General features: G+C 42.5%; 1 protein-coding gene and 1 long non-coding RNA gene across 2 annotated transcripts in view; one reads left to right on the top strand and one right to left on the bottom strand.

Moving 5' to 3' along the window:
* Positions 1 to 3,392: 3,392 nt before the first annotated feature.
* Positions 3,393 to 25,456, top strand: part of LOC136448598 (TNFAIP3-interacting protein 1-like) — a 29,769-nt gene continuing 7,705 nt past the window's right edge. The window contains exons 1-7 of the mRNA XM_066448237.1: positions 3,393 to 3,517; positions 4,902 to 5,087; positions 5,752 to 6,110; positions 6,878 to 7,042; positions 7,618 to 7,712; positions 8,631 to 8,775; positions 24,105 to 24,233. Of these exons, the coding sequence (XP_066304334.1) occupies positions 4,934 to 5,087; positions 5,752 to 6,110; positions 6,878 to 7,042; positions 7,618 to 7,712; positions 8,631 to 8,775; positions 24,105 to 24,233 (1,047 nt within the window). The 5' untranslated portion in view covers positions 3,393 to 3,517; positions 4,902 to 4,933. The remainder of the gene's footprint in view (positions 3,518 to 4,901; positions 5,088 to 5,751; positions 6,111 to 6,877; positions 7,043 to 7,617; positions 7,713 to 8,630; positions 8,776 to 24,104; positions 24,234 to 25,456) is intronic.
* LOC136449016 (uncharacterized) lies at positions 17,649 to 18,625 on the bottom strand. Its single transcript, XR_010757966.1, has 2 exons — positions 18,252 to 18,625; positions 17,649 to 17,841 (listed from the first exon to the last, which is right to left on the bottom strand). It is a non-coding gene; the product is annotated as an uncharacterized lncRNA (long non-coding RNA).

Genomic DNA, 25,456 nt, shown 5'->3' with positions numbered 1-25,456 from the left:
AGTTGGACACATTTACAAGAAAACGAGTCACTGATCATACTTGTTGATAAGGCGGGTCATGTATGGAATGCAGGAGTTCAAGTACCGGTTAGGTTTTACTTTCGGACAGTTCAGTTTGTGATTGTTCCTAGTCACTCTGCCAGTGATCTGAGCCCTGGGTGGTGGCAACCAGTCCCTGAAGTCAGAGTCCATCAGGGATCTAGCGAACTTCAGGCACAACTGTTCACGTCTGGCGGCGAGGGTCGAAAGTCCAAGGTGTTCAAGTGCATGTTGATAACCGGTGTAGTCATTACCCATGATGGTGCGGCACGCCCTTTTCATTCTGCAAACGTTCTAGTTGGTCAGACTGGCGCTTGGTCAGGCCGGAGTTCCAGACGGGGACGGCATACTCCAATATTGGCCTGATGTAGCCAATATAGCATTTTACGATCTTGATTTTTTGGATAAGACCAATAATTACTAGCTTATTATTATTAATACGACCGTTTCTCTAGCAACGGACCCGCCATTATGTGAACTGAACCAAAGTAGAACGCCAGACGTAAGTTTTACGTGATAGCAGTTGTGACGGGCTACAGTAAATCAAAATTACGAGTCGTAACAGTAACATCCGTTTTCGTGTGATTTTTTGTATCCCCAAACATCTTTATATGTTTAGGGAACTCACAACCCCGAAAGAAAGGAACAACAGCTGGTTTATAAAGGTGACTAACAACAAGATAATTGCCGAGTTTTGTTTCTGGCGGTATTATGGAACCCCCTTCCGTGCGCACGCCCGTTCTCGGTGCATTTCCGCAACATCTTACGATTGCGATATTTCGTTTTTAGCAGATCAAGAGAGACAAAAAAAAACATACACAGCATAATTTAGTGGCAAAGGTAAGCTATAATAACATCGACATGTAACCGGGAAAAAATGACGAGTTGCTACTTTGCTAAATTAGTATCACTTTAGAAATTGCAGTAAACGTGGCGGTATTATGGTAGTGGATGTTAGATCGCTACCAAGTCCCCTAGAGGTAGGTTGAACTTCTTCAGTCGTTTGAGAAGAAAGAGTTTTCTGCCCGATTTCGCAGTCATGTTGTTCACCAATATGCTTCTGAAGCTTCGCTAAAAATCTACATGTACAGAGGTCATGTAGTGTAAAAGTAGCTGCTTAAGTGCCCAGACATGCCAGAGGTGTGTCTAGCAATGCATACAATGGAAAGTGACATTCATTCTTTGTGCTTGACTGGACATGAATGCTGACTCATACGTCTAGGTTGGCATAGTTGACCGTAAGGTCAACAATTAATGGGTGCGGTGACAATTTAAAGTGAGTAAAAACGCAGGCAAGTTCTTAAACTAGGCGTATTTCACATTTTATACAGAATTCAAGTGTTTTCATTCCTAACGCTCTCTGTCAGTCAATTCGCAAAACACACAAAAAATGATTTGCATAATATTACCGATATTGTATATAATCAAGGATTATTGTTGCATCTAATTATAGATGCTACTGCGTGCCATGTGTAAGTTGTGTCTTTTCAACGTCCTGAAATAGGATTCCGTCAAATTACGGGATTTTTTAGAGATTCCACGGGATAATCTTACGCTGTGTGCTTCTATTGAGACTGGAACTATTTCCTTGCAAAATCTTTGGATTCGTGCCAACTTTCATGCGCAGCCTTGTACTCGCTGAACACCTTTGATAACCAACTATACGTGTTCTTGAAATAACAATTATGCTATATAACAGACATTTATGCGTGGGATAAGACATGGCTGGTGTTTCACCTACGCAGTTGTACACTGTTATGCATGTAATGTAATAAGTGCCGATGTCAACGCATACCAACCCACACATTGACGCAGTTGCCCCGGACCCTTCGCCTCATCGTTTGATACCTGCGAGATTTTGTTGATGTTATACGTTAGAAATGTTCATACTAGTATGTCTGCGCCAAATGCATCACGGTGACATGTATAACCATGTATGTAAGCTCTTATAGTAGACACTAAATTGGACCTAAGCCTGTCACGATCCGAACGAATTGAGGCTGTTTGCTTTGGGTCCAAACTTCCTGCGGGGGTTGGCGGGGACTTTTATTACACCATTCACTTCCTCGAAAATCTTGCATCACGTTTCCGCCCGGGCCTACGGCGTAGTACTAGTGGTGTATGGCAGTCTGTCATACCTATGACCCGTCGTTGCTGTGAGTGTTTCTAGTTGAGAAAACAGGTTTGACAAGAACCACCCTTTTTTCAACCTCAGGGTCGAGCATGCGCAGTACTGATACGGTTCAGCATCGTACCGCGGCGCATGCGTGCATATTAAAGTATTATGTTGCCGAGAGCTGGTTTTATACTATTTCATCGCCAGCGATCGATCTGTATTGACTAGAATATCGATAGACATTGTAGGAACCGACACTATGTCGACAATATCCCGATACTGTGGCGGTTCCTCTCCTGTCTGGTACAGGTAAACAAAAGAAAGGTCAGACGTAGCTTATGCGGAACTGACCTCACTGTAGGTACAGACATGGGCAGACGACGGGTGAACATATCTAATCTCCAGGCAGATGTAGACAGGCAATATCGTAACGTTTGCCAATCTTGCAAAGCTGGCCTCTTTTTTTTTGGCTCCTCGGAACCGGAAGCTCGAGAAATGTTACAATTTTGCCTTTCTAGGTCTGCTTGGAGATTAGAACCCATATGGGATTAAAATTATGCGTCAGTAAACTGCATTGTGAATATCATTGATACATCGATTGAAGAAAACTAGCGGCATATTATTTGGTGATTTTTATAGTTTGTTGAAGCTATCATACACGTGCCCTTGCAAGGAGGGCGGTTCTATCAAACCGCCTGTATAGTATATGAGAAAATAATATTTGAAAATGCCAGTGTCTTCCGACTATGGGTAGGTACCGTACTACGTGCTACCAAGGAGGTAACAAGGTAAACCTCATTGGTGCTACTTGTACTTGGAAACTGAAAAGAATAAAAATCGGCAATGATGCGGCACGAAGCCAACGGTAGAAAAGGGGAATTTTCTGAGTAGTTTCAGAAAGCGATGTCACAGAGAGTGTCTTATTTCGTGTGCAATATGTATAGAACTCAATTGCACTGTGCAACGTTTATGTATATCTGTCTGCGTGGCGTCGGGTATTACCCAAGAGCAAGTAGTCCGGATCAGCTTACTCTGAGCTTCATCGGGGCATTTTACGTCAGGTCTTTCAACCTGATCACCGAAATCAGACGAAATATGAAATAAAAAATGACAACGAATTTATCGAATACATAAATTCAATGCAGTATCGGGGAAAATCTTCAAACCGATCTATTCTACCATGTGAAATAAATGATTTACTTCTTGCGGACCCCACATACAGAATGAGAACGACTAAGGGGAATCCCCGAAACAGGTCATCGTGCCGTTACCGGGTCAACCCGTGTATCCTTCCGCCAGAGCAATGCCATTCTCGCCCTGCGCTGCCGAAGGTGCTACGCAGTTTCGAACATGAGCGGGGAGGTGAGTAATTCTGTCGATTTCCGGCTTCTAGCGGGTTAAATTGGACTATTTTTGTGTGTACTGGTGGTATAAGTTCTCTGGGTTAGATCTTGGTGCTGTATTGGTACACAAAACGCTGTATGAATACATCCAGGACGATCCGCGCTGCGGTACGGTTAGAATAAAATAATGGTGAGCGGGAATGGTGAAAGGTTTGTATAGTGCGGAAGGACACTAAAGTGAGTAACGCGGCCCTACGTGTGAGGCCGGGGAAATCCAATGGCGTCACCCCTCTAGGAGGAAATGAGTCACCTGTTGCAACAAAAGTAGACAATGCTATGTTCTCCTTGTAGTTTCATTACTGCAAACAAAATTGCACATTTGTTCTGCAAATAACACGTATTGATTTGCAACCTACACGTAGGAGATAATGAAGGTGCAATGAGTCATGCTGTGGTGCAACTTGCAACTCATTTTTGAGCAAATGTCACATGATGATTTGCAACAAAACGATTAAGCAGCAATTCGGCAACGTAGTTCTGTGATAATTACACGTATTTCAAACACATCTCTGGAACTTACTTCGTGAGTCCAAGCTATTTAACTGTTCACCAAGCCGGATCTAGGTAACGTTAGCGTTGCACACCTGTTTGTATATCCATTTTTTTTAAAAAGAATTGGGCAGTAGCCAATGGTCGCTGGAATCTTTTAACGGCTGTTTATGATTTCAAGCGAACACGAACGCCGAGGGTTTCCCGTCGATTTCGGCCTCAGTCTGTGTCTAAATATTGCTCGAATTATTCTCGTGGGGGTTTTCCGATGTGCAACTATTTCCCCGCAGTGGTTAGACGTCTGTCGGAAGTCTGCGTATTTTGGATCCGTCTCACTTCCGGGTTCCGGCTTCTTAGAAGTTTTACCCCGTCTGCTGTCTTAAAATCGTGACGTACTCAGAATAATTCGCTGAAGGCACGTGTACGTAGAAACAAGAGAATGAACATGCTGAGTTAAAGTTGAAGCGTGCCCTGTGTTTAGTTCTGTTGCTATTGTTAGCTGTGTCGACGGTCACTGGAATAGCCCGAAATCTTTGTTGCGTAACTATCCACACGTTTCCTTTCGTGATATTTGGTCTCTTTGGCGTTCCAAGCTGTGTTTTACTCATTATTGTGACGTTTACCCGGAAGGTGATAAGAAAACGTGCGACATAGGAAGTTATTAATATTCACGAGCAATAGCCCAGGTAAGTTTGGTGTCATCATACTTCTAAAACTGTTGGGGAAAGTCTTAAGATACAGGCCTCTTAAGAACCAAGTGGGCGACTTTTTGGTTACATCAGTTTCATATTGCTTAGAGGCGCGTTTTTTTCTTCTGTAAAATAGACTGTTACTTACAAATAACACTCTCTTAGGTGTATATTTGAGGTGAGGCCCCTTCCTTACAATGGCGACGGAAACGAAGACGACCCCACCCCCCGGGACGGACCCCCCTCCCCCATCATACGACCCCGAAGCTCAGCGGCTGAGACAAGAAAACGAGCGGCTCCGTGAAGAGAACGAGCGGTTACTGTCACGGGTTCAGGGGGTTCAAGTGCTGGGTAAGTGACAGTGCAGAATATATTACAATAGAGTTGTGTGTTTAAAAAAAAGTTTTCCCTCCGAACATCTGCTTGGAGCTTACATAAAAGATCGTACTGATAGTACATGTTGTACATGTTAAAAAAATTATGCTCTTGGAGGATGGAACAATATTGTTGTCGCTGGGCGCACTTCTTTTTACTTCATTTGATCGCATAATGGATGGGTGTGTGTGAGAGGAGTTCTAGAATATGTTCCTGATAGCTGTGTCTATTAGTTTTCACTTTGTAAAAATGTAGAATGCAGACCAATGGCACAGCAACTAAGTATGGATAGTATGGGGGACAATCTATGTCTTTTAAGAGATGTGAAATGTGTTTATGTCTGTCTGTGGACTCAAGGAAAAGTAACCGAATCGGATGGTTTATTTTTTTTTTAAGGTTTCATGAAAGTAAAATGAAAAGTAAAGTTTTAAAACTTCCAAGGCGTTGCACAACCACACCCAAATACTTGTTTTCATCGTAAACATCGGTGATACGACAAGGGAATTTCCACTGACTCATTCTGCATCAAAAGCGCTCCCTAGCGGTTAAAGTGTAATTTCAACCGGACGCTGTAGTTCTCATATACTCAGTAGTTTCGGGATAATTGATACCAGCTAGCAACTTTATATTCTAAAAACAGGTGAAATTCTGCAAGACACAAAATGTGAGGCAAACGGTCTTCGAAACCAAGTCGACGAACTGAGATCGAAACTGTCACTGAGGTCCAACGGCGAGTCGTCTGGCGAGCACACACCCGAAACTACAGAGCACAGCACGCCAGAGACTACAGAAAGGGGAGAAAGGAAGCTGGACACAAAAGCACCACAAACAGAAGAAGATGTGACATCCGAATCCGTGGAAGAGGCTGAGACCAAGGAAGAACCTGTGACTGAAGAGACGGACCCAAACCAAGAGTTTGTGTTTGTGTCTTCTGAAGAGAGTAGTGAACTGACCATGTCGTCCAAGGGGACGCTTAGCTGGGAACCCGAGCTGAGAGCGGTTTGTTTACTCACTGTGATACTTGTAAAAAATAGCTAGACTGATGCACACACACTCACACACACACACACACACACACACACACACACACACACACACACACACACACATACACACACACGCACGCACGCACGCACGCACACACACACGCACGCACACGCAGAGGGATTGTCTGTATGACAAAACTGTCCTAAGAAAACAAATAGTTTACTGAGATACATGCAAACACTGGGTAATAGTAGTAGCCAAGAAGAAGAAGAGTAGAAAGAAAATGGTATGTGGTCATTGTCCATGGACTAGGTAATAGTGAAGTTCCAGCTTTAGTCATCATATTTGATAGTATCATATTTATATAGTCAACAGTGAAAATCTGTATAGTGTTGTAATCGTCGATTAGAAACTTTGTGTCCAGCTGTAAGATATGTAACAGTAGTACTTCTTGCTTTCATTGTTTAAGTTATTCGTGTGCTTGTTTCGGTACCACAACATTGCGCAATAGAATACATGATGGCACAAATCGTCATCATATTATGCATTATAAATCTATATGTAAAGATTACGATTTTTCTCACGGACTGTCGATGAGTCAGCCTTTGCATATAACAAAAACATTTAAAACATTTAAGCAAGTGCAAAAATTATGAAAGTGGTGACGATAGTGGTGATAAAGCTATCATGTTTTGAATCTATCAATGTTACATGCAAAGACCTTTCATCCTTTAATGCAAATATTTCATTAATTTGGAAAGCCTTGTTCCTTTCCCCAGGACCTCACAGTCCCGTTACGAGAAGATAGCCCGGTGTTGTCGCGGCAGGTTCTTGACCTGGAGGCGGCGTTGGGGGCCGGGAGTGACGGGTCGGGTGTGGCCGGCACTCTGGCGCGGTTCGCCGTCGACGTCATGAGGAGAGAACGCGCCTATAACATACAGGAGGTGGGAATGGTATTCTCCAAGCAGAGGCTTCGATCGAGAGGGGTAGTTTTGTCCCGGACAAAACTACCCCTCTCGATCGAAGCCTCTGCTTGGAAAATAGGGGAATGGAAAATGCCCCCTCTCGTACATTAAAAATCATTTATTGTTTGTTTGTTTGTTTGTTTGTTTGTTTGTTTGTTTGAACCTTTGTTTATTCATGATAAGCTCAAATCGGCACGCAGGCCGCTTTTCATTGAGGTCATGAGGGAAGAGGTAAGGGTCAGATGCAATATAGCAGAGATACACAGTCATTTGAGTCTTAATAACACTACCAAAATATATCATTACATATTTATGGTACAACAATATACAATTGCTACAACAGCTGAGCGATCTGTAAAGAAACACTATGTATAACCAAAGGTCTAAAATCATTGTATATATTTGAATACTTGGCTTTATAAAAAATCATTTTCAAAATGTTAATAAGTTAGGTGTTTTATTGTAGCAACTATCAAGGCCTGTTCAAACAAAAGGGAAAATGTTGTCTGTACTTTTTTTAAAGATTCTATTCTAACTTTGAATTGTTACTTCAGGCACTAATCCAGAGCATGACCGAGGAGAATGAAAGATTGAAGGCTGAATTTGCTGCAACACAAGAAGGGAAAGATGCTTTGATTGTAGAGCTCAGGTTCGTACTTAATGTTGTATAATGAATGAATGGAGACCTTTATTGTACATTTCTGCCACACTTGGCTAAGTACAGGTCACAACTAAACAAAATAAAGAGTGCAGTTAACTCGGATAAAAAAAGAATATGACTATCTTTAGATACATTTGTCTTCTCGCTTTTCGGTTATAGTAGATATAAAAGAACAGACGTGTTTTTCAATGGGATGTTTGTCTAGTCGCATTAGGAATGTGAATTTTTGTACAGTACTTTAAACATTACCATTAAAAATGTGTGAAGTAGGGAAATAGATTTTGCACAAGCTTATGCAGTTCATTTCCTTCTTGGGTATATAATCTTCATTCTACCACAAAATGACATTCGTCTTCTATTCTATTCAAAGTACAATAAGAACTCCAGTTAAATTTGTTTCTGTACTCTATGTCAAAATTCTAGGTGAAGTTCATGCTTTGGTTTCAAGTTTATCTGACCAACACAAAATTTGCTAGTACTCATTAAGAAAAAAAATTGTAATATAGTGAAATCTTTATTGACATAGCAAAAGTACAGCGACTTTCGTTAGGTCTTCTACAACTATACAAGTCATGCAAACAAGAAACAATGGGATACAAAATGATAAACCTTAGTACAAGTATATGAATACTTCAACATGTCGAGTTTAACGTATCACTTACACTACTAGTTCTAAGATCTAAACATTCTTTGATATATTTACCTATTTGTACACAGTAGGGGTTGTCTCCTTCTGGAATGTATTTGAATTTATCTATAGAATGGAATGTATCAAATTCTATTGAGCAAGCGGAAAGAAGGTTGAACAGCTATGAGCATTTATCATGATATCGTGGACAGTCTAGGATAAAGTGTTGTATTATATAAAGGTTTTAATGATGTTCAAAGATGCTAATCTTATCACAGAAAGCAGAATGAAGATCTGAAGGCGCTGAACTCCTTGTTGAAGCAAGAAATGAGCCATCTTCAGGCCATGCAGGACAACCTGGGCCGAGGCTTTTCTCCCATCGAGATGGTCACCTCCGCTGACCTATCAGAGTCCACGACACAGGTGAGGTTACAGAAATTGATCAGGTACAGGTATGAATACATAAGATGTTAAACGCCAGTTCATTGGTCCCCTTTGTGTAAACACATGCATCAATGTCACAGAGCCCGCGAACCTTTGTTAACACGGCAAAGGTATTGGCTATTCTAACTTAGCAAATTGCCAGTGGACTCCGCCGCCACAATATCACTAGAACCGTCGTATTCCTGATCGACATTTGCATGGTCTACATGTATCTACATGTATGGATTACTTCATGTTGTCGCCACGGACCACTTCGTCATCCAACGGATGAAGGCGTAAGTTTGTTGCAAGGATTTGAATACCAAGTTGGAAACATTGTAGGTCTGATTTATTTGCCCATCTATTGAAAGCAAAATTGGCCAAGCGACGATATGGTATACTATTTACATAGCCGTTTTCGTTTCATAAAGGTATGGGTTTACTGGGACGCTATTTGTATAGCACCACTGTCGTTATGTAGGGGACAAGAGGACTAAAACAACCGAAATTTGGAATTTGTGAAGTTTACTTAAGTATACGTGCACTCAAGACTTAAGTTACAGATAAGATCCAAAAGATTTCAAGTTGGCGTGTCCTTCGCGAGAGTTTGGCAAAGATAGCTAGATAAATAAACGTTTTACTGGACCACTGGCGGCCCCGCGTAAGTGTTGTTGCGCACAACAAAACCCATACAATGTCAGTAACCGTATATGACGTATGTATACACATGGTGATCGTCTTGCCAATGACGTTTTTCTACGCTTTTCTGAATGTGTGTGATTATTTTTCAACAGTGTACCATGTGTTTCTTGTTTGTGGTAAACATAATTGTTGTAACCAAAACGAAGTCCAATCACCCATAGCTAACGACAAAATGTAATGGATAATGTCTGTCCAAAATTGAGTTTCACAGAACGCTTGAATTAAGTTGTGCCATTGTCAAAATTTACTGATTTTGGAACGCCATCTTGGTGGTTGGTGCAGAGTCCAAGGGGCGGGACGGGGAATCCCCTGACTCTGACTGCTTTTTCCAAAGTACAATGGGCAAGCCCGCCACAGGCGCTGATTGGTTAACTGCTACTGACGCTGTCGGCAAATTTGTATAGCTCTATTTATTATTCATTTCGACTCTCTCTTTGTTTTCTTTGGAGAGACAGGCAGTAAATGGTTCACCAAATACGCCACGAGTTCTGGAAACATAACTTATTATGGCGGAAGGGACCGCAAAGGTACGCCCTGTTGTTAAACTTATGGGTTACAGTTTTGGATTTGAAGCACAAATAACACTATTTTCCTTCCGGCAACGTTGCTTTGTTCCCTTATCGCTCATTCTCAATGAAATGTGCAAAATAGCGATTTTTAGGGTCGAAAAATTGATCAGCTCATTTTCCAAGCAAACCTACCTCATTCTTTAGCTGAACATCTCCTTTTATGATCCCCAAAATATTACAGCTAATTTATCACGTGAAGTTGCCGAAAATTTCTAAGCTTTGATTAGATGTCCTTGGAGTTTACCAATATTTTTGGGGAAAAAAATGTTGAACATCAGTAATTAGATACTTCAATTTTGGAGCTTTCATGTCGTGACATCGCCTTCAAAACCTATAGTTGAGGAGTCAGTATCTCTGGTAAAATGTCTGTCAAATTTAGTTCCGTGCGGACGATTGCTGTATAACTGTTTCATTCAGGATTAATATTGTCTGGATTTGTTTTTGCATTTCGACTTGTTTGAGATATTTACCAGAGACGGAATCTGATAGTTCTTGCAAAACGTTCCATCCTCCGTTGATCCTAATAATTTAACTTTTACAACATCTATAGCATATTCAATGTTGCGAACTAATGCTGCTTTGGAGCAGTAAAGCATTTGGAACGGAGGGGGAATCGCGGAAAACGGTAACGGAGATTACATACTGTCGCCAAAAGGCGTGTTCACCAGACATAAGTCGCCAAGTTGTAATTGATCGACTTCTGATTTCTTTTCTTCTTCAAACATATCAAATACTATAGATTACTTATTGCCTTGAGGTTTAAAAAGAATTCAACTTTGGAAACAAAATCTGGAAGAAAGAGTAGAAAATTGGAATATGATAACCCTACATAACAGGGGGTTTCTCTCAGTTGAATCTCTACTTTTCTATTCTAGTTCAAACGCTTTTGCCTTAAGGTGCACAAGTACAAAAGGTTTTGCGCCAGGTTATGTATTTTCCGCAACAGGTGTAATCTCCGTTACCGGTAACGGAGCTTACTACAGTAAAACTTCTGCTCTTCCATCAAAGGGATTTCCGTTTTTGCGTTCCATCTTTCATTATTAAAAGGACATATGTACGGGCATTTAGAAAATGGGCAGCGTTCCTACACCAGGCCTTGTTAACAACACAGAGAGCATCAAACAATGGTAACGGAGATTACATTCATTACTGTACTGTCATTTGTTTGAGGAGGTGGTTCACAACTGATAGCAAACACTTCTTATTTGTTCCTTTTAAAAGCCACAAAAGCTTTAAGTCGTCATAAAAACGACAGGTTGGCACCTTATATGTGGCATATCTTTATGTCAGGAACGTCTTACTTTAAACGGTAACGGAACTTACCGTTTTGGGCGACAGGCATAAACCGCCTTGCACAGCGTACAAGAACAGTGACAGGACCGATTTGACGTGATTTGTCGGAGGGCCTTAGTAGCTGGATTCACCAGTTAACCGGTCATTCTCTGAACTGAATTGTTACATTCTCGGCTGCTTTTTAAATTTTGCATGTCTCCGCAGGCGACAGCCGTTTTTTATGACTCTTTAGGGCAACCCATTGCCATAACTTTCAAAACCCATAAGTAATTTTGAGGTGCATTTTTCGTGAAACATGATATGTGTTGTGGGAAAGTGAAGAAAGCATCGATGGTGGCTCATATCAAGTCGTAAAGGCTGGCGACAGCAATTTGTACATTCAAATGAGAACGAGCGTTATATCAACACACAAGGCGTTTTTTGACCTTTTTTTTCCAGAATCGTCCAGCCCCAAAAGTACACCAATGGTAGTTCCCGTTTTGACAAGTGAGAACTAAGATCTAGAGTACACATAAAAGTGACTTATCATTACTATTGCGCAATTTTCGAACGATCTATTCATGCGAGATATATTTTGATACTTATTCAGTGTGACCAAGGACATCATATAGACTATATGAAATGTCCTTGGTGTAATCGTAGTTGCGCTGTATGGCGATTGACCGAACACGGTAACATTCTTTCGCTACGTGCGTTTCTAAAAAGTATATTAGCTATAGGAATAAAGAAAATACTGTGATATTTCATCATCCCTTCCTATACTGGGAACAAGAATATTAAGGGCACAGATTCTGTAACTTTATCATGAACTTACCAGTTGAATAACGCCTCAAATTCCCGTGGTTCTGACGTTGTGGTCAAAACTGCGGCTAGCAGTCATAACTACTCATGGGAAATTCGTGATAGAATTCTTGCGTGGGCTCAATGACACTACATATGCAACTTCTCATTTACAGTTAACTCCACACCTAGCCAAATAATTTTTAGTTTGCTATTTAATGAACCAGCCGTGCCGGCTTCTGCGAATTGAGGATATGATGAAAAAAGGGCATGACCGTAGCTCTCTGGCAACACAACCTGTTCTTCGATTATATCATAGCAACTGAAATTGCCCCCCCCCCCAAGATATCAGTGCAACGTACAAGATCGCTTTTCGTAACATAGCAGTGTCATAATACGACTATTGGACCCTCTCTGGCTGACTGGACCTTCTCTGGCTAGCATACTACGATTTTCGCGCCCGGTGTGGATCTGCTTGGAGATTACATTATAGTACGGCTTTGTCTGGGTATGTACCCTGTATGTCTTCCAAGCGTTCTCCAAAATATTAAAGAAGAAGAAGTAGCGGAAAGGAAGCGAAAACATGAACTTTATGTGGAAAATGTAGTTATCTGATATACAAGGAGCAATACCTACCAATATCAACAGACCGATGGGCCAGAAAGGAGGATATCGAGTTGCGCAACTACCTATAATGAGTTTCACTGGCGTCTGGAATTCCCAGCAGCCATTCTGGTATAAAGTGACTCATCGTGGAAAATAAAAGGTAAACGCCCAAACCCAATTTTGGGGTGTGCCGTTCATTTTAACGTCAACGACAAAATCTTCTAATTTTGATTGTAAAATCACAACTCTGAGTCGACTGTAAGGTCTGTATTTTCATTTGGGGCTTTTGTCTCTAAGTCTCAGTTTGAAAAACTTCCGCTTCATCATAAATGACATGTTGATTGGGACCAGTCTTTTAGAATGTGTGTTTGAGACATTTAATTAATCCCCACGCTTATCGCTGTGAAGACGAAACAAAACTAGGTTCCTATGGGGTCATCTACAAAATATGTGCGCATGCGTGCGTTATTATGATAGCGAAAGCGGCGAAGCGACGGAGCATGTCTGAAAACTAGAATAGTCCACGTTTGTTTATGTTCAAGAGCTCAAAATCTTGTAGAAAGGTCAATTTGTATTACACGAAGGTCCCTTTACCTTTTGCCAACACGCCATTGGTTGGTGTTCTAGAATTAATAAGGCCCCGGGGAAAGCCCGCCTTAACTGTGCCACGAGGTTGTCTGGTGAAAGATACTGTATCAGAAAATTAGGACGTCCGCTGGACATGCAGGGCATGGGCGACTTTTACTGTCGCCATGGGCCGCTTTGTCATCCGATGGAGGAGTCCGTACCTTTAACCGTGTCCCTTTACCGAGAACATCGAGCTGGCAAGGTCGTAAGTCTTCACTGATTTTCCTAACTACACCGGTAAGGTCGCGGCGTTACAAAGAACCACAGCTTAGACAATCCGTACTTTTTCTGGTCACATATATTTGCGTTAGAGGGTGTACGTACATTTAACGATAGTTGTCGTTTGGAGTCAGAGAGATTAGGTGAACTGTCTATGTCTGACTCTATGTGCCGTTAAAAACTACATTTAAAACAATGCTCACATGAGAAAAAGAAAGTGTCGAGATTTCAAAATACAAGATATGGCGTCCTCTCGTTCCAAACTGGAGACTACTGTCCAAGCTAATCGGTTGCAAGAACACGGAAAACAATGGTAAACGTTCTTTTTCTCAGATTAAAGCGTTGAAAAAAATAGTCGATAGCAACAGTTCAGAAAATGGCAGACTTGTGCCTACACAGAAACAAAGATGGCGCCACGCCAAAAAAAAAAAAACCTAAGTTCCTAAAGTCGGTACATTTCGGACCCAACGACACCTTACAGACATGATATGAATAACCAGAACCTACCTACAGCAGCTGTTGAGCATGTTCTTATACCTGCTGTTTGTCTCAAGGATAAGTTGAGACCCGGGGAATGTAATCTTCAAAATGGTTCTTTGTTCTCGAGGCGGGTTTGAAAATGGCCACGTGGTGTTTCAGTCGCGAGTCCAGAAAAAAATGATCTTAGGCGGAAAGTCTAGACTCAGTCCAGAGCAGATTCTTTGAAACCCCAGACAACTCAGCTGCTTCAAGATTTGGAAGCAACTCCTTCGTCGGTTACCACAGCAAGGACATTATTTTAATCAATAAAGTCATTGGTAACATAGGAGGTCACGCGTCGTGTTGTTGCTTGTGGGCCGACATGACGGAGGGTCTTCCCCTGGGAAAATTTGTTAGTCAGTTTTGGAGGTCTTGCGTCTTTGTTCATAGATTGCTTTGTCCAACACGAAGAACTTTTGAATGTTGAGATTCATGGATTTAATCGTTCTAGATAACAGTTACCCACTTTTTGTAGCGCTCGGAGTGAGAACAGTCTGGGATGTGCGTTGATACCGTCTAGTCGTCGGTAGGTACGGCTGACAACGCGCTGCGTTCATATATCATGTATCCGCAACGTGTCGTAGTCGAGTATTTTTCGCGGGAATCGCTGCCGTGTCAGCCCGACGGGTTTCAACCCCATCGACCCTCTCAGCAAACGAAGACCTGCTCGCACGTCTTTTACGCTACGGTCGTACCTCTGCGCGTTCTCACCGTCACTCGTTGTCGTCTGGTAGTATTAACCTCCGTTAGTCCAGGAAACTTTCTCAGTTGCACAGTCTGCAGGACTCAACCCAAACAAACATGTGCGGGAACCGAGGCAACCCCACTGTTTCAAATTGTGGACGCAAATCATTCACCTATGTGTGTTATACGTTAGTTACCTAGCAGGCCTTTGCATGGCTGCGGTAGTTACATAAATGTCGTCCCAGGTTTCTCAGTTGTAGTATTAAAAAATCGATGTCGCATTGGATTGCCCACCACCTTGGAAAATCCCTGAACTTAAGATACACTGAACTTAAAAAAACACATAGTGCTCCAACAACTCAACGGACGTTAGCTTTTAATTTGCTTCAACTGCACAACTACCAGAACTTTAAAGTACTCAGCGCAACTAAGGTTACCCACGGGTTGTCCATGCTATTCTCACCAAATACCACATTTGAATATGGTGATTAGTCAATTTAGTATTGTAATGAACCAAGTGCGAGCCTGTCGCTTGTAAATATGCAGTAGTTTGAGTGCCGTGTACCGCCCTCCGGTCCCGCCCCTATTCTGCATCCGAATCGCGCGCTAATTTCTCCTGGTGAGATAATTGGTGCATCTCCCGGGACTCTGTTTTCAATATGGCCGAACAAACAGTCAAAGGAAATGACAAGACTTTGAGCTAAATTGCAGTAAAATCCACACAATTTATATCGGATATATGAGCTGTGGACATGTGCGTGTTTCATATGCAAAGGTACCCGGGTCACCGGTTCCTCACTGGGCGCCGAGTAATGAACGCGTGAACAAAATAGCGTCGTCGCTGGACGTCCAGCACCAAAGAAAGTTCATCACTAGAAATCCAGTGACGAACGACTTTATTCCAGTAATGAAGCCCCCTCGGTGCTGGAATTCCAGCACTGAATCTTGCCTCGGTGCTCGGATTCCAGAAATGAACTCCGCTCATCACTCGGCTTCTAGTAATGATCTCCGCTCGTCACTCGGGTGCCAGACAAGTAGGCTGGTTCAAAGGTCATTCATCACTGGTTACCCAGTACGGAGGTCCCGCGGTCACGGGTTCCACGCTAGATTTACCAGTGATGAGTGACTCTCTAGTGCTGGAAGCCGAGTGATGACATTACTTCGTTAGTGGCCTTCCAGTGATCACATATCATTATCACTGGAATGTTCCAGTGCTAACTATTAGACAATATTTTGAGTCGATACCGTTACGGCGTACTACAACAAGACAAAGCCGGGAACCTTTATACCGTATAATTTTTTAATGATTGATTTGTCAGTGTACGGTACTTTTGTGTGACACGAACAATTATTTATTCATGCATCTGGATATATTTTATTCCGTCCGGGAGCTTGCCCGGCTTTGCTTCCGCCCGGCAGGTATTTTGGCCTTTTTTTGTATAAAGCGTAATGTTACGTAAATTGATGCGTACGTTAGCGTAAACTGCACATCGGATTAGCTGGCTCGGTTTACAATTACGGTGCGGAATCTGGTTTTCCAGCCCCGCGGGTACTCTCATCTCTCGGTTTCCAGTGATAATTCAGTGATTTCCAGTAATGACGTCGCCTCATTGCTGGAAGGCCACAGATGACAAAACTTCATCACTGGAAGTCTAGCGATGAAGGCACCTTCGGTGCTGGACACCGAGTGATTACTAAGGAACCCGTGACCCGGGTACTTTTGCGTTTCATATCTTTCAGAAAGACATATAAAAGGAAATGACAGTTGAAAATGCAACAGATATGGCCATTTGTTTAGTTCATGAACATAGAATGACAGCAGACAGCCCAATACACATCTGTCTGTAGCTTGTCTGGGGATATCATCAAATAGCTATGCATGTCATTTGTACACGGTCCATGTCAATAATGTTTCATTTTATTCTTGATCGCAAACAAGCTTCCCCATTCACAGATGTTTCACAAATATTACACTGGGACGCAAATTATAAGAAGGTAGCGAAAACGTATTGCATGTACCATATAATGTCCTTGCATGTACCGTGTACATGAAAAATCCCTCTAAAATCAGCGCTTGGGTTGAACCAAGTTCCTTTGTTTCAAAATGTGAGACAGTGTTTTTATCATAAACATCAAGGTGAATCTGATGAAGGAACATTTTTACTTGTTTTCGTTGTTTATTCTTAGTGTAGATAGATTTGATTCGACCACCTATAACGATTCTAAGCCTGATAGTTTAGACAGATGACGTCGAGTAAATCACAATACATATTGGAGCAAGGACATTATATAGGAAGGACTGAGCACACAATCAGTCCCTATTCAAGAACCTTCGGTTCATGGTTGTAAAAATAATTAACACCTACATACGAATCACCCTCAGATTTGCATGTATTCCAAGCGGCCCACTATTGTAACACAAATTCAGAATGGCCGGACCAGGCGAAGGTGACTTTGTTTTTGAGTGATTTTCGAGACGATCGTCAAATAACGGGGAAGCTGGAAGTCCCAAAAACCACAAAAAAATTTCGACAAAGCTACCACTTTCACTTGCATGTTATGTGATTTAAACAAGTTTATAAGAGAACCGTCTTCACCTAGCACAAGATCAAGCAACACAACATAATGATAATGTCCTTGTGTAGTGTATTTATAAGTTAGTTTTCTAAACGATCTGTACTTCTGAGTCACATATTTTTAAAAATCGTGCCTCCAATATCCGTTTATAATTTGCTGCAACAATAGTCTGGCGCAACCGAACTGTGGGGAGGGGGGATCTGCATTCATCGCTACCGTCAGGCAAAAACACTTGCGTCAAGCTAGAATACCGACTAGAAAATTGAAGAAGAAATTATCACACTAGAGATTTATGAATTCAAGAAATCCATGTATTTATTCAATATTTACAGGTAGTGTTACATTTTACTAAAAACAGAATTTTGGAGGTTGGTTCCAACAAATAATTTGATGCGTAAATCTTTATTTATCTTCTGCGTTGTATTTTCGGTAGCGTTGTATCGTGGGACGTCGCTCTGGTGGTCATGCCCTTTCCACGGAAGTTTGCAATCTGCAAAAAAACACAAAGATCGGGAGTCGATAAGATTGGGAACCTAACAAAGATATGGATGTCAGGACATGTTCCCCGTGCAAGTGCTGGCATAACAAACGGCTTGGCTTTGCAAACAACCCCCGAAATACGGACATGTCCACTTTGTTGGCTCACCGTGCAAGGCCATCTACGGAATTTGTAAAAAATTGAGGAATGTTCTTGCTCAACGATCACAAAAAAATCGCTAGCGATCTGTAGTAAACTGTACAATAATGTAAATAAAAGCGTTCGAAGTTTTTTTAAAAAGTGTTTACTTATACACAAATAATGATGGAACAATGTTTTAGCAGCATAAATCTTTGAATGTTCTTACATGTTTTACAGACAAAAACTTTATGAGATTTCCACGAAAAAGCCTGTAAACTCACCAATCTTTACTCTACAGCGCCCGAACACATATCAAAATGGCCGCCAGCGTCTTCCCCAGAAGCTGCTGCCGTTTGCACACGTCACGTTTGCTTCCCAAATAAGGAAATCCGCGGAAACTACAGGCATCTCGCCCGTAGTTCGGGTAGGTTCGGGCCGTGTTCGGCCAGCATCGGAGCGCGTGACGTCATGATCGGGCTCATTTGCAGTGTTTTGGCGGGAAGACATGAATTGAACGGGGGAGCACAAAGGAGCGCCGCCGGAGGGCGGAAACAATAGATCGCCGCGGGGTTTGGCGGGTCTGTACAATAGCGCGCAGCGGGGGACTGACTCTGTGCTCAGTCCTTCCTATATAATGTCCTTGATTGGAGGTAACAAATTGGCTGCTCTTGTGTTCTGTGAGAGTGATTTTGGATCAGCCTGATCTTGCCATGATTATTTTACATAGCCATACTGATTAATGACGTACATTATAGTGAAGACAAAACTCCGACCGACGTAGTCTGATGATATATAACAAGGTGAATATCTCTGCCTAAGGGGGCGACAAACAGTCGACTAAAATTTTAAAGATACGATAGACAAACTAATGTTTGTTATTTGAATGAGGTGTAACCCGCAAATGTACCGCTTAAAAGGAACTTTTTTTAAAAACTTTCAGCTCTATATCATCGATTCAAATTTTTACGGATACACTAGACATAAACTGTAAAGATAGCCTCCTTCGCAGACTTCCTGAAACGGCGTCGTATATATTTGGGGGAGGGGGGTGACGCGATTTCTTACACGGGCCAGAGTTATCTAATGCCGGCAAGAGACTTTCGCCGCCGGGATTATGTCGCCGAGGGACGACCGCCTTTGCATCCATGATGATCGCGTCACCCCCCTCCCCCAAATATATACGCCGCCGTTCCAAGAAGTCTGCGAAGGAGGCTAGCATAAAGAAGCCTACACTGCAAACTATGGTTACAATAATTACCGATCGATTCACATCCAAAATTTCATACCCCTACATCAAATATATAAGTGCACTTTTCACACAGTACGCTGTCGAATTCAGTCCGGGACCTCACTACAGTCCCCCGCGCGGTAAACACCCACACGTAGTTTTATGATGTATACTTCATTTAGTGAGGCCGTGAGGGTGTTTTAGGTCTCCCTGCTATTATCAGAATAAACTTTCGAGAATTCAATGATTCTGATTGCCATAGATCATTTATTGTCTACACAAGTACGGGTTATACTTTGACGGCTAAGAAGTAAAAGAGATGTTTGAACTTTTATTCATGAAAATGTGACGTTGCATTAGCAAGCCAACTGTCATTTTGTGTCATTTTGTGTGTTTGGTGAACGTTGGTGAACATTCATTTTGGTTAACATTGTAGTATGGTCCGGTGAAAACAGCCGCTAGACAATCCTGACACACAAACCTACGCATAACAATGAATGAAACACAAGCTGCTCGAGCCCTGATGCAAATGCAGATTACTTATAATTGCTTCACAAAGAGGTGCTAAATAGCCTAAGTGATCAGGCTGTCAAGTTGATTGATGGGAGAAAGTGAGGAAAATGTGCCTCTCCTGGTAAATTTTATAGTACAAACTTTAAACCGTTGTAAAGGACCATAGCAACCTTTTAGGAAGGAAATAAATTAAGTTATATGAATGACCATGTCCTGTTCTACACAAAAGTCTGGCGAAAGTATTGTAAAATGATTCCGATGGTTTGATAGAAGCCAGTTATGAAAGAACTGCCAAAAAAATCTATGAATAATATAGACAAATTATGATTTTTCAGAAGAAGGGAAGGTAGTATTGATATAAGGACCCAGTTTCTGGTTAAAGGTAAATGTTGGAAGGTTTACACAAAAAACTACACGTTTTGAACCTCAGGAATGGTTCTGCTCATAACATTTTCTACCAAAAAAAATGGTATTATCATTTTAATAAAATAAACATATGGATGCAACGTAACAATATAAAATTTACTTAGACGCAACGACATAAATCTAATCTCACTTCCCTGCAAATTTGAGACGTTTTGAAATGTGTTTGGCCGACTTATGTCCATTTTCACTCAGGACCCCAAGTGATAGCTGAATTATCCTTGGGAAACCTTAGTTCAGTTGAGTATGTATAAAGAAGCTCAAAACCCTCGAGATCTGCGGGTTTCTTTTTCTTTGAAAAGTCCCTTGTCTTAGGTTTTAAGGATTTGCATTCGTTGAACTTAAGACATTTGCGATATATTCCTTTGTCGGTGATTTGTTTACACGGGTAAGTACCCAAATGAGTCAGTGATCAAAATAGCAACTTTGCCAGCAGCAACATTTGGCTGATACCAACCATGACAGTACAAGTGCTAGCAGCAATCAATTTGTCCTATCCAACGGCAGAACACCGTCCTGTCCAGTCGGTTAGTCTGTTCACAGCTACAACGCTGAGTGGAGGTCCATCTTTCTTTTTTTCAGTTCGCTACGAGGTAGATAACTCAGTTGCTTCAAGTTGTCGATGCAACTCCTTCGTCGGTCATGTCGGTTATTACATGAAGGACGTAATGTTTATACATGACAGTCCTAGGTTATATGGAAGATCACTTCAGTGGTGACAGAAACTGTCGTCCCAGATTTTCTCAGTTGCTGTAAGATTCTGGGACTCCCCACCACGATGGAAAATCCCCGGAGTCAAGATGCACATTTAGCTATTTCTAATTTTCTAAAATCCCCCACATGGTGGACCTAAAACGCAAAAGACGTTGACCTTTGGCGGGAACTGTGCATAAAGTGTAATCTCCAAGCAGATCCATGAGTGGCAAGGCAGTATCAAAAGGGCCAACTAGTATCCAAAGCCTCCGGCCCTTTTGATACTGCCTTGTCACTGATGGATCTGAGATTACATAAAATGTAAACATATATAAAGATGATCAAACCCCTCGGGATCTACGATTTTCTAGTCAGTTTTTTAGTTTCAATTGTTTGCCCTTGTTGAAATTAAGGCATTTGTGACATGTTCCTTTGGCTGTGGTTTACTGGTGAGGTGAGGTGGTTTACTTACGCAGGTGAATACCCAAATGAGTCAGTGATCAAAATAGCAACTTTGCCAGCAGCAATGTTTGGGCCGATAGCTACCATTGCAGTACAAGTATTGACAGTAAAACACCTGGTTCCAATTAACACTTCCCCCTGCCCTATTGCTGGTACGGTGATAAATATGGCTGTCTCCTGTCGAGAACGAGGCATTGGCTACGTCCATCAGATAAAGAACACATTTCTAACACTCGTACAAGTGTCACATCGCTACTTACAGCAGTACTTCGTTTAAGATTCCATCGTAGAAGCTGCAAATGTTACTGCCCAAGTAGGGGACGTAGATCCAGAGGATGAGTTTAAGGAACGTGTCTTGACAGACCTTGTGGAAGCTTTACTAGCAATGGACGAACGCGAAGAAGATGATCTTTATAATATAGTTATAAGTTATATACACAGAAGACGAGAGGACAGACATGCCACGGGGCCAACGCCAACCATGAACCGGAGGAGCTAGCCTTAGTGAAGATGGAAGCACCTGAAGATGAAACTTCTGCTTTAATGGAAGAACTTCAGCGGAGGCTTCAGCGAATGAAAGAAGACCACATGTGTAAAATATGTATGTCTGACGATGCCACAATGGTGTTTATTCACTTCCATGTGGACACCGTTGCTGTGAAGGCTGCGTTCATGGGGAGGGACCTCCAAATGGACTTTCCAATGCAACACATGGTTAAGCCATCAAAAACAATCACTTAAAAGCACTTGTGTCTACATTTCAAACCTCAAATCTTTACCACCCCTGCAAAGCTGGGTTTGTCAGGTTGCTTTATGTAAAAAAAGCAGGAGGTAACAGGAGGCAGAAGTTTCAGATGAAACCAGGATTTCACCCCCATGCATCCTTATATATCAGTCCAACCAGAAGAGAAGGGTTCAGAGGTCAATCCGAGCTCAAAACATGCCAAAGATCACTTATTTTGGCCTGATTTTTAAACTACACATTCTTCTGTCCTCCCTAACTGGACCATTCTGACCAAAATTTGCCCAGGAAAAATATTATTTCGAAAATAAGTACGCAAGATTGTAAATGTATGGGTATGCACCGTGCACTCTACTGCGCAGCTCGATTAGCTGGTCCCTCACCTCATGGATGGGGTCCAGTGGAGGAAAATGCCCACTATACAGGGCACTGAAAGTCCAGCGAGTTTTCTCGCTTAAATCAGACAATCATTAAGAATACCGTCCTGCCCAGTCGGCTAGTCTGTAACACTGGTGGCAGCGAGTCCAGGAAGTAGCCTGGTAACCATCTCTACGGGCCGGGTTAGGGATTTTTTTTTTACTACAGCCCTACGGAGCACAAACCTTTTTCTGTCAGCCTTTCTAATTTCTGCCGTCCGTCCGGAGCAAATTAATTGAAGCCAGCACCGCAAAATGTCTCCCGGGGCGTGTGATAGTGGGCCTGGGCGGGCGGGTAACTTTCTCAGCACCGTAAAGATACCGGGAAGCTCCGGATGGTCACCGTATGGTTACCAGGTTGAGTCTAGACAGACTGACTAAATAGAAAGCCCGACAAATACGCCTAAAAAGACGTCAAAACAAGCCGGAACTTAACCTCTGCAATAGACCATAAACCAATAAACCATAGAAGAGTAGCTCTATGCCCTCAATATCTACGATGTTTTCTTCTTCTATACCAGTCCATGTTTCTAGTCCGTGATTAATAACTTTGACAGAAGTAACATTTGGATGATACTAATACCTTCCATGACCATGACCAGTACAAGTGATGGCAGAAGAACGTGTGCTGCCTGCCCGCCCGGTCAATCTGTCCACAGCTACAACACACATGTACTGTAGCTTAATCAACTCCATGACCCTCCATTGTGTTTTTAGATTGACCCTCCTCTTGATTTCTGAGAAATGCACACATATTCATGTCTGTGCAATATGTGTCCGGTTGACCCCTCTCTTTCTTCATCTAAAAGAAGACAGAGAGAAATGTGTTAATGATTCATCTTGAAGAATGTAGCATCATTAATCTGCCAGAGACGTCCCCTTGATGAACTGCCCTCAACAGTACCACCATAACCTACAAACATATGAATACAGTGTGCTAGAGAGAGACTGACTATAGGAATAACGGCCACAACTCTTGGTGTCTATCTTCACTGTCCACCGAGGATCTTCTTTTATTCTATATGTCGTTGTGGTTGGCGTGGACGTCCATCTACTAGTATCTTCTGAAACGCTGATGTCAGCCAGTCCAGGAACGATTGGTTTGGAAACAAGCGGAGGACCAATAGGAGAGGCCGACAGCACAGGCCTTGAGTAGGAGTTTTCATTGGCCAGGAATCTAGAAAAACCAATCGCATATGCTGGCCTCAGAGGAAGGGTTCCAATTGATCAGGAAATATAGGAAAGATCAATGGCAGAGGCTGACAACACTGGCAGTGGAGAAGGGACTCCCATTTGTCAGGAAATAAGAGAAAGACCAATCGGAGAAGAAGCTGGGAACATTGGTAGTGGGGGGGGGGGCTCCCATTTGTCAGAAAACATGAAGATAAAAACGATTTTGTGATAGGAGTTTCAGCAAGGAACCGACTGTCCGTCGACTTGGATGTAAGACAACCTTTTTCATCGCAATACAGCTGAATTTTGTACGGCAGATCCACGCCTGTCCCACGAATGCCGTCAATTTGCTGCCGTAAACATATCATCCAACGATGAATATGAGATACCGCCTCACTGAAGCAGATCTTCTCGACGTGGATCTTTGTTTCGGCAAACTTTGATTCTTATATCATTCTGAAAATATTTTTTTTTTTCTCTGCAGCGTTCAGAACGAGATCAAGAGCAGTCCGAAATGTGCGCCGTCAAGTCGTCGGAGGGTTCAGCTGACCAGGCGCCACTAATCGCCGAGCTGAGGAAAAGGATCGAAGAACTAGAGGGTCAAAAGAAAGAGGTAAGGTTCTAAAGCTTGTAACTTGTCGAGGTAGAGATAGTTATAGAGAAACCTAGAGTGGGAGGGACCCAAGGGGAACGGGTTTTCTGCGCGTGAAAAATTTGCGCGTGAAGAATTTGCGCGTGAAAAAAATAAATTTCAGCTTAGATATTCCCAAGGGACCTAAAATTCAAACCCAAAATTCAGGAAACAGATGCAAAATCATATCATGGTGTAACACTTTTCTGACTAAGGATTTTGTAGTGCACATTTTCTGACACATTTCTTGAACTTTATTTTTTCACGCGCAAATTTTTCACGCGCAAGTTTTTCACGCGCAAATTTCTCACGCGCACAAAACCCCAACCCGACCCAAGACAGGCCCCAGACATTCCAGACCCATGTGCCTGTCGCCAGTACGTCTCCAGCAGGTCTACCCAGCGTGGGATAGGGGCAGATGTGGCAGAGACGGACATGTGTGATGAATAACCCAGGGCAAGGAGGATAAACCTCCTAGCCCAGGGATAACCTTTGGAATGCCTCGCCCAGGGATTAACATCTCTGCGACTTTTTACAGCCCGCAATACACTCTGCTTTCATTGTCTACATTTTATGACCCTGTAACAGTCCATAGCATGTCCCCGTGGCGCAAGCGGTAACGCATGTGGATCAAATTCCGTGCTTCCTAGGGCCCGAGTTCGATCCTAGGGGTCGACTCCAGCTCGGACATGTTGTAAGGGATTGCATTCGTCATTTTGGATGGTGACGTAAAGCCGGCGGCCGCATGTATGAGGGAGCTTCAGGCATAAGCCTCAAGCGTCAAACCTCTGCACGTAAAAGAACCCAACACACTTATCGAGAAGAGTAGGGGTGACCCGGTGTGCTTGGCCAAAAACGCGTGCAGTAGCGAAGCCGCATTGCACTACCACTAGCTACTTGAAAAAGCATCATGCTTCAATCCAAATGAGGATGCCTTGAAAACGAAAAAAAACGTAACAGTCCCCTAACACATTGGTACGGGAGGTCCTGCAGCTCGCTTCCTGGTGTGGAAGATGGGGAAGTGTTTTAGGGCCAGGTTTTACATTTTGCTGGCGCCACGAATCTGTTATGTCATGGGCGAGAAAGCTCGGTTGTCTGGCACCTGATTTATTACATACCTGGAACCTTAGGAGACCAGAGAACAAACGACCGGAAGATGTAGATCTCCGACGAACCAGATCAGTTCAAACACGCCATCCGGCAGT

Source organism: Branchiostoma lanceolatum, chromosome 14 (assembly GCF_035083965.1).
Source record: "Branchiostoma lanceolatum isolate klBraLanc5 chromosome 14, klBraLanc5.hap2, whole genome shotgun sequence".
In the NCBI taxonomy this organism is placed as follows: Eukaryota; Metazoa; Chordata; class Leptocardii; order Amphioxiformes; family Branchiostomatidae; genus Branchiostoma; species Branchiostoma lanceolatum.
Note: the sequence above shows the minus strand (reverse complement) of the source record. Positions and strands in the feature narration are given on the sequence as shown.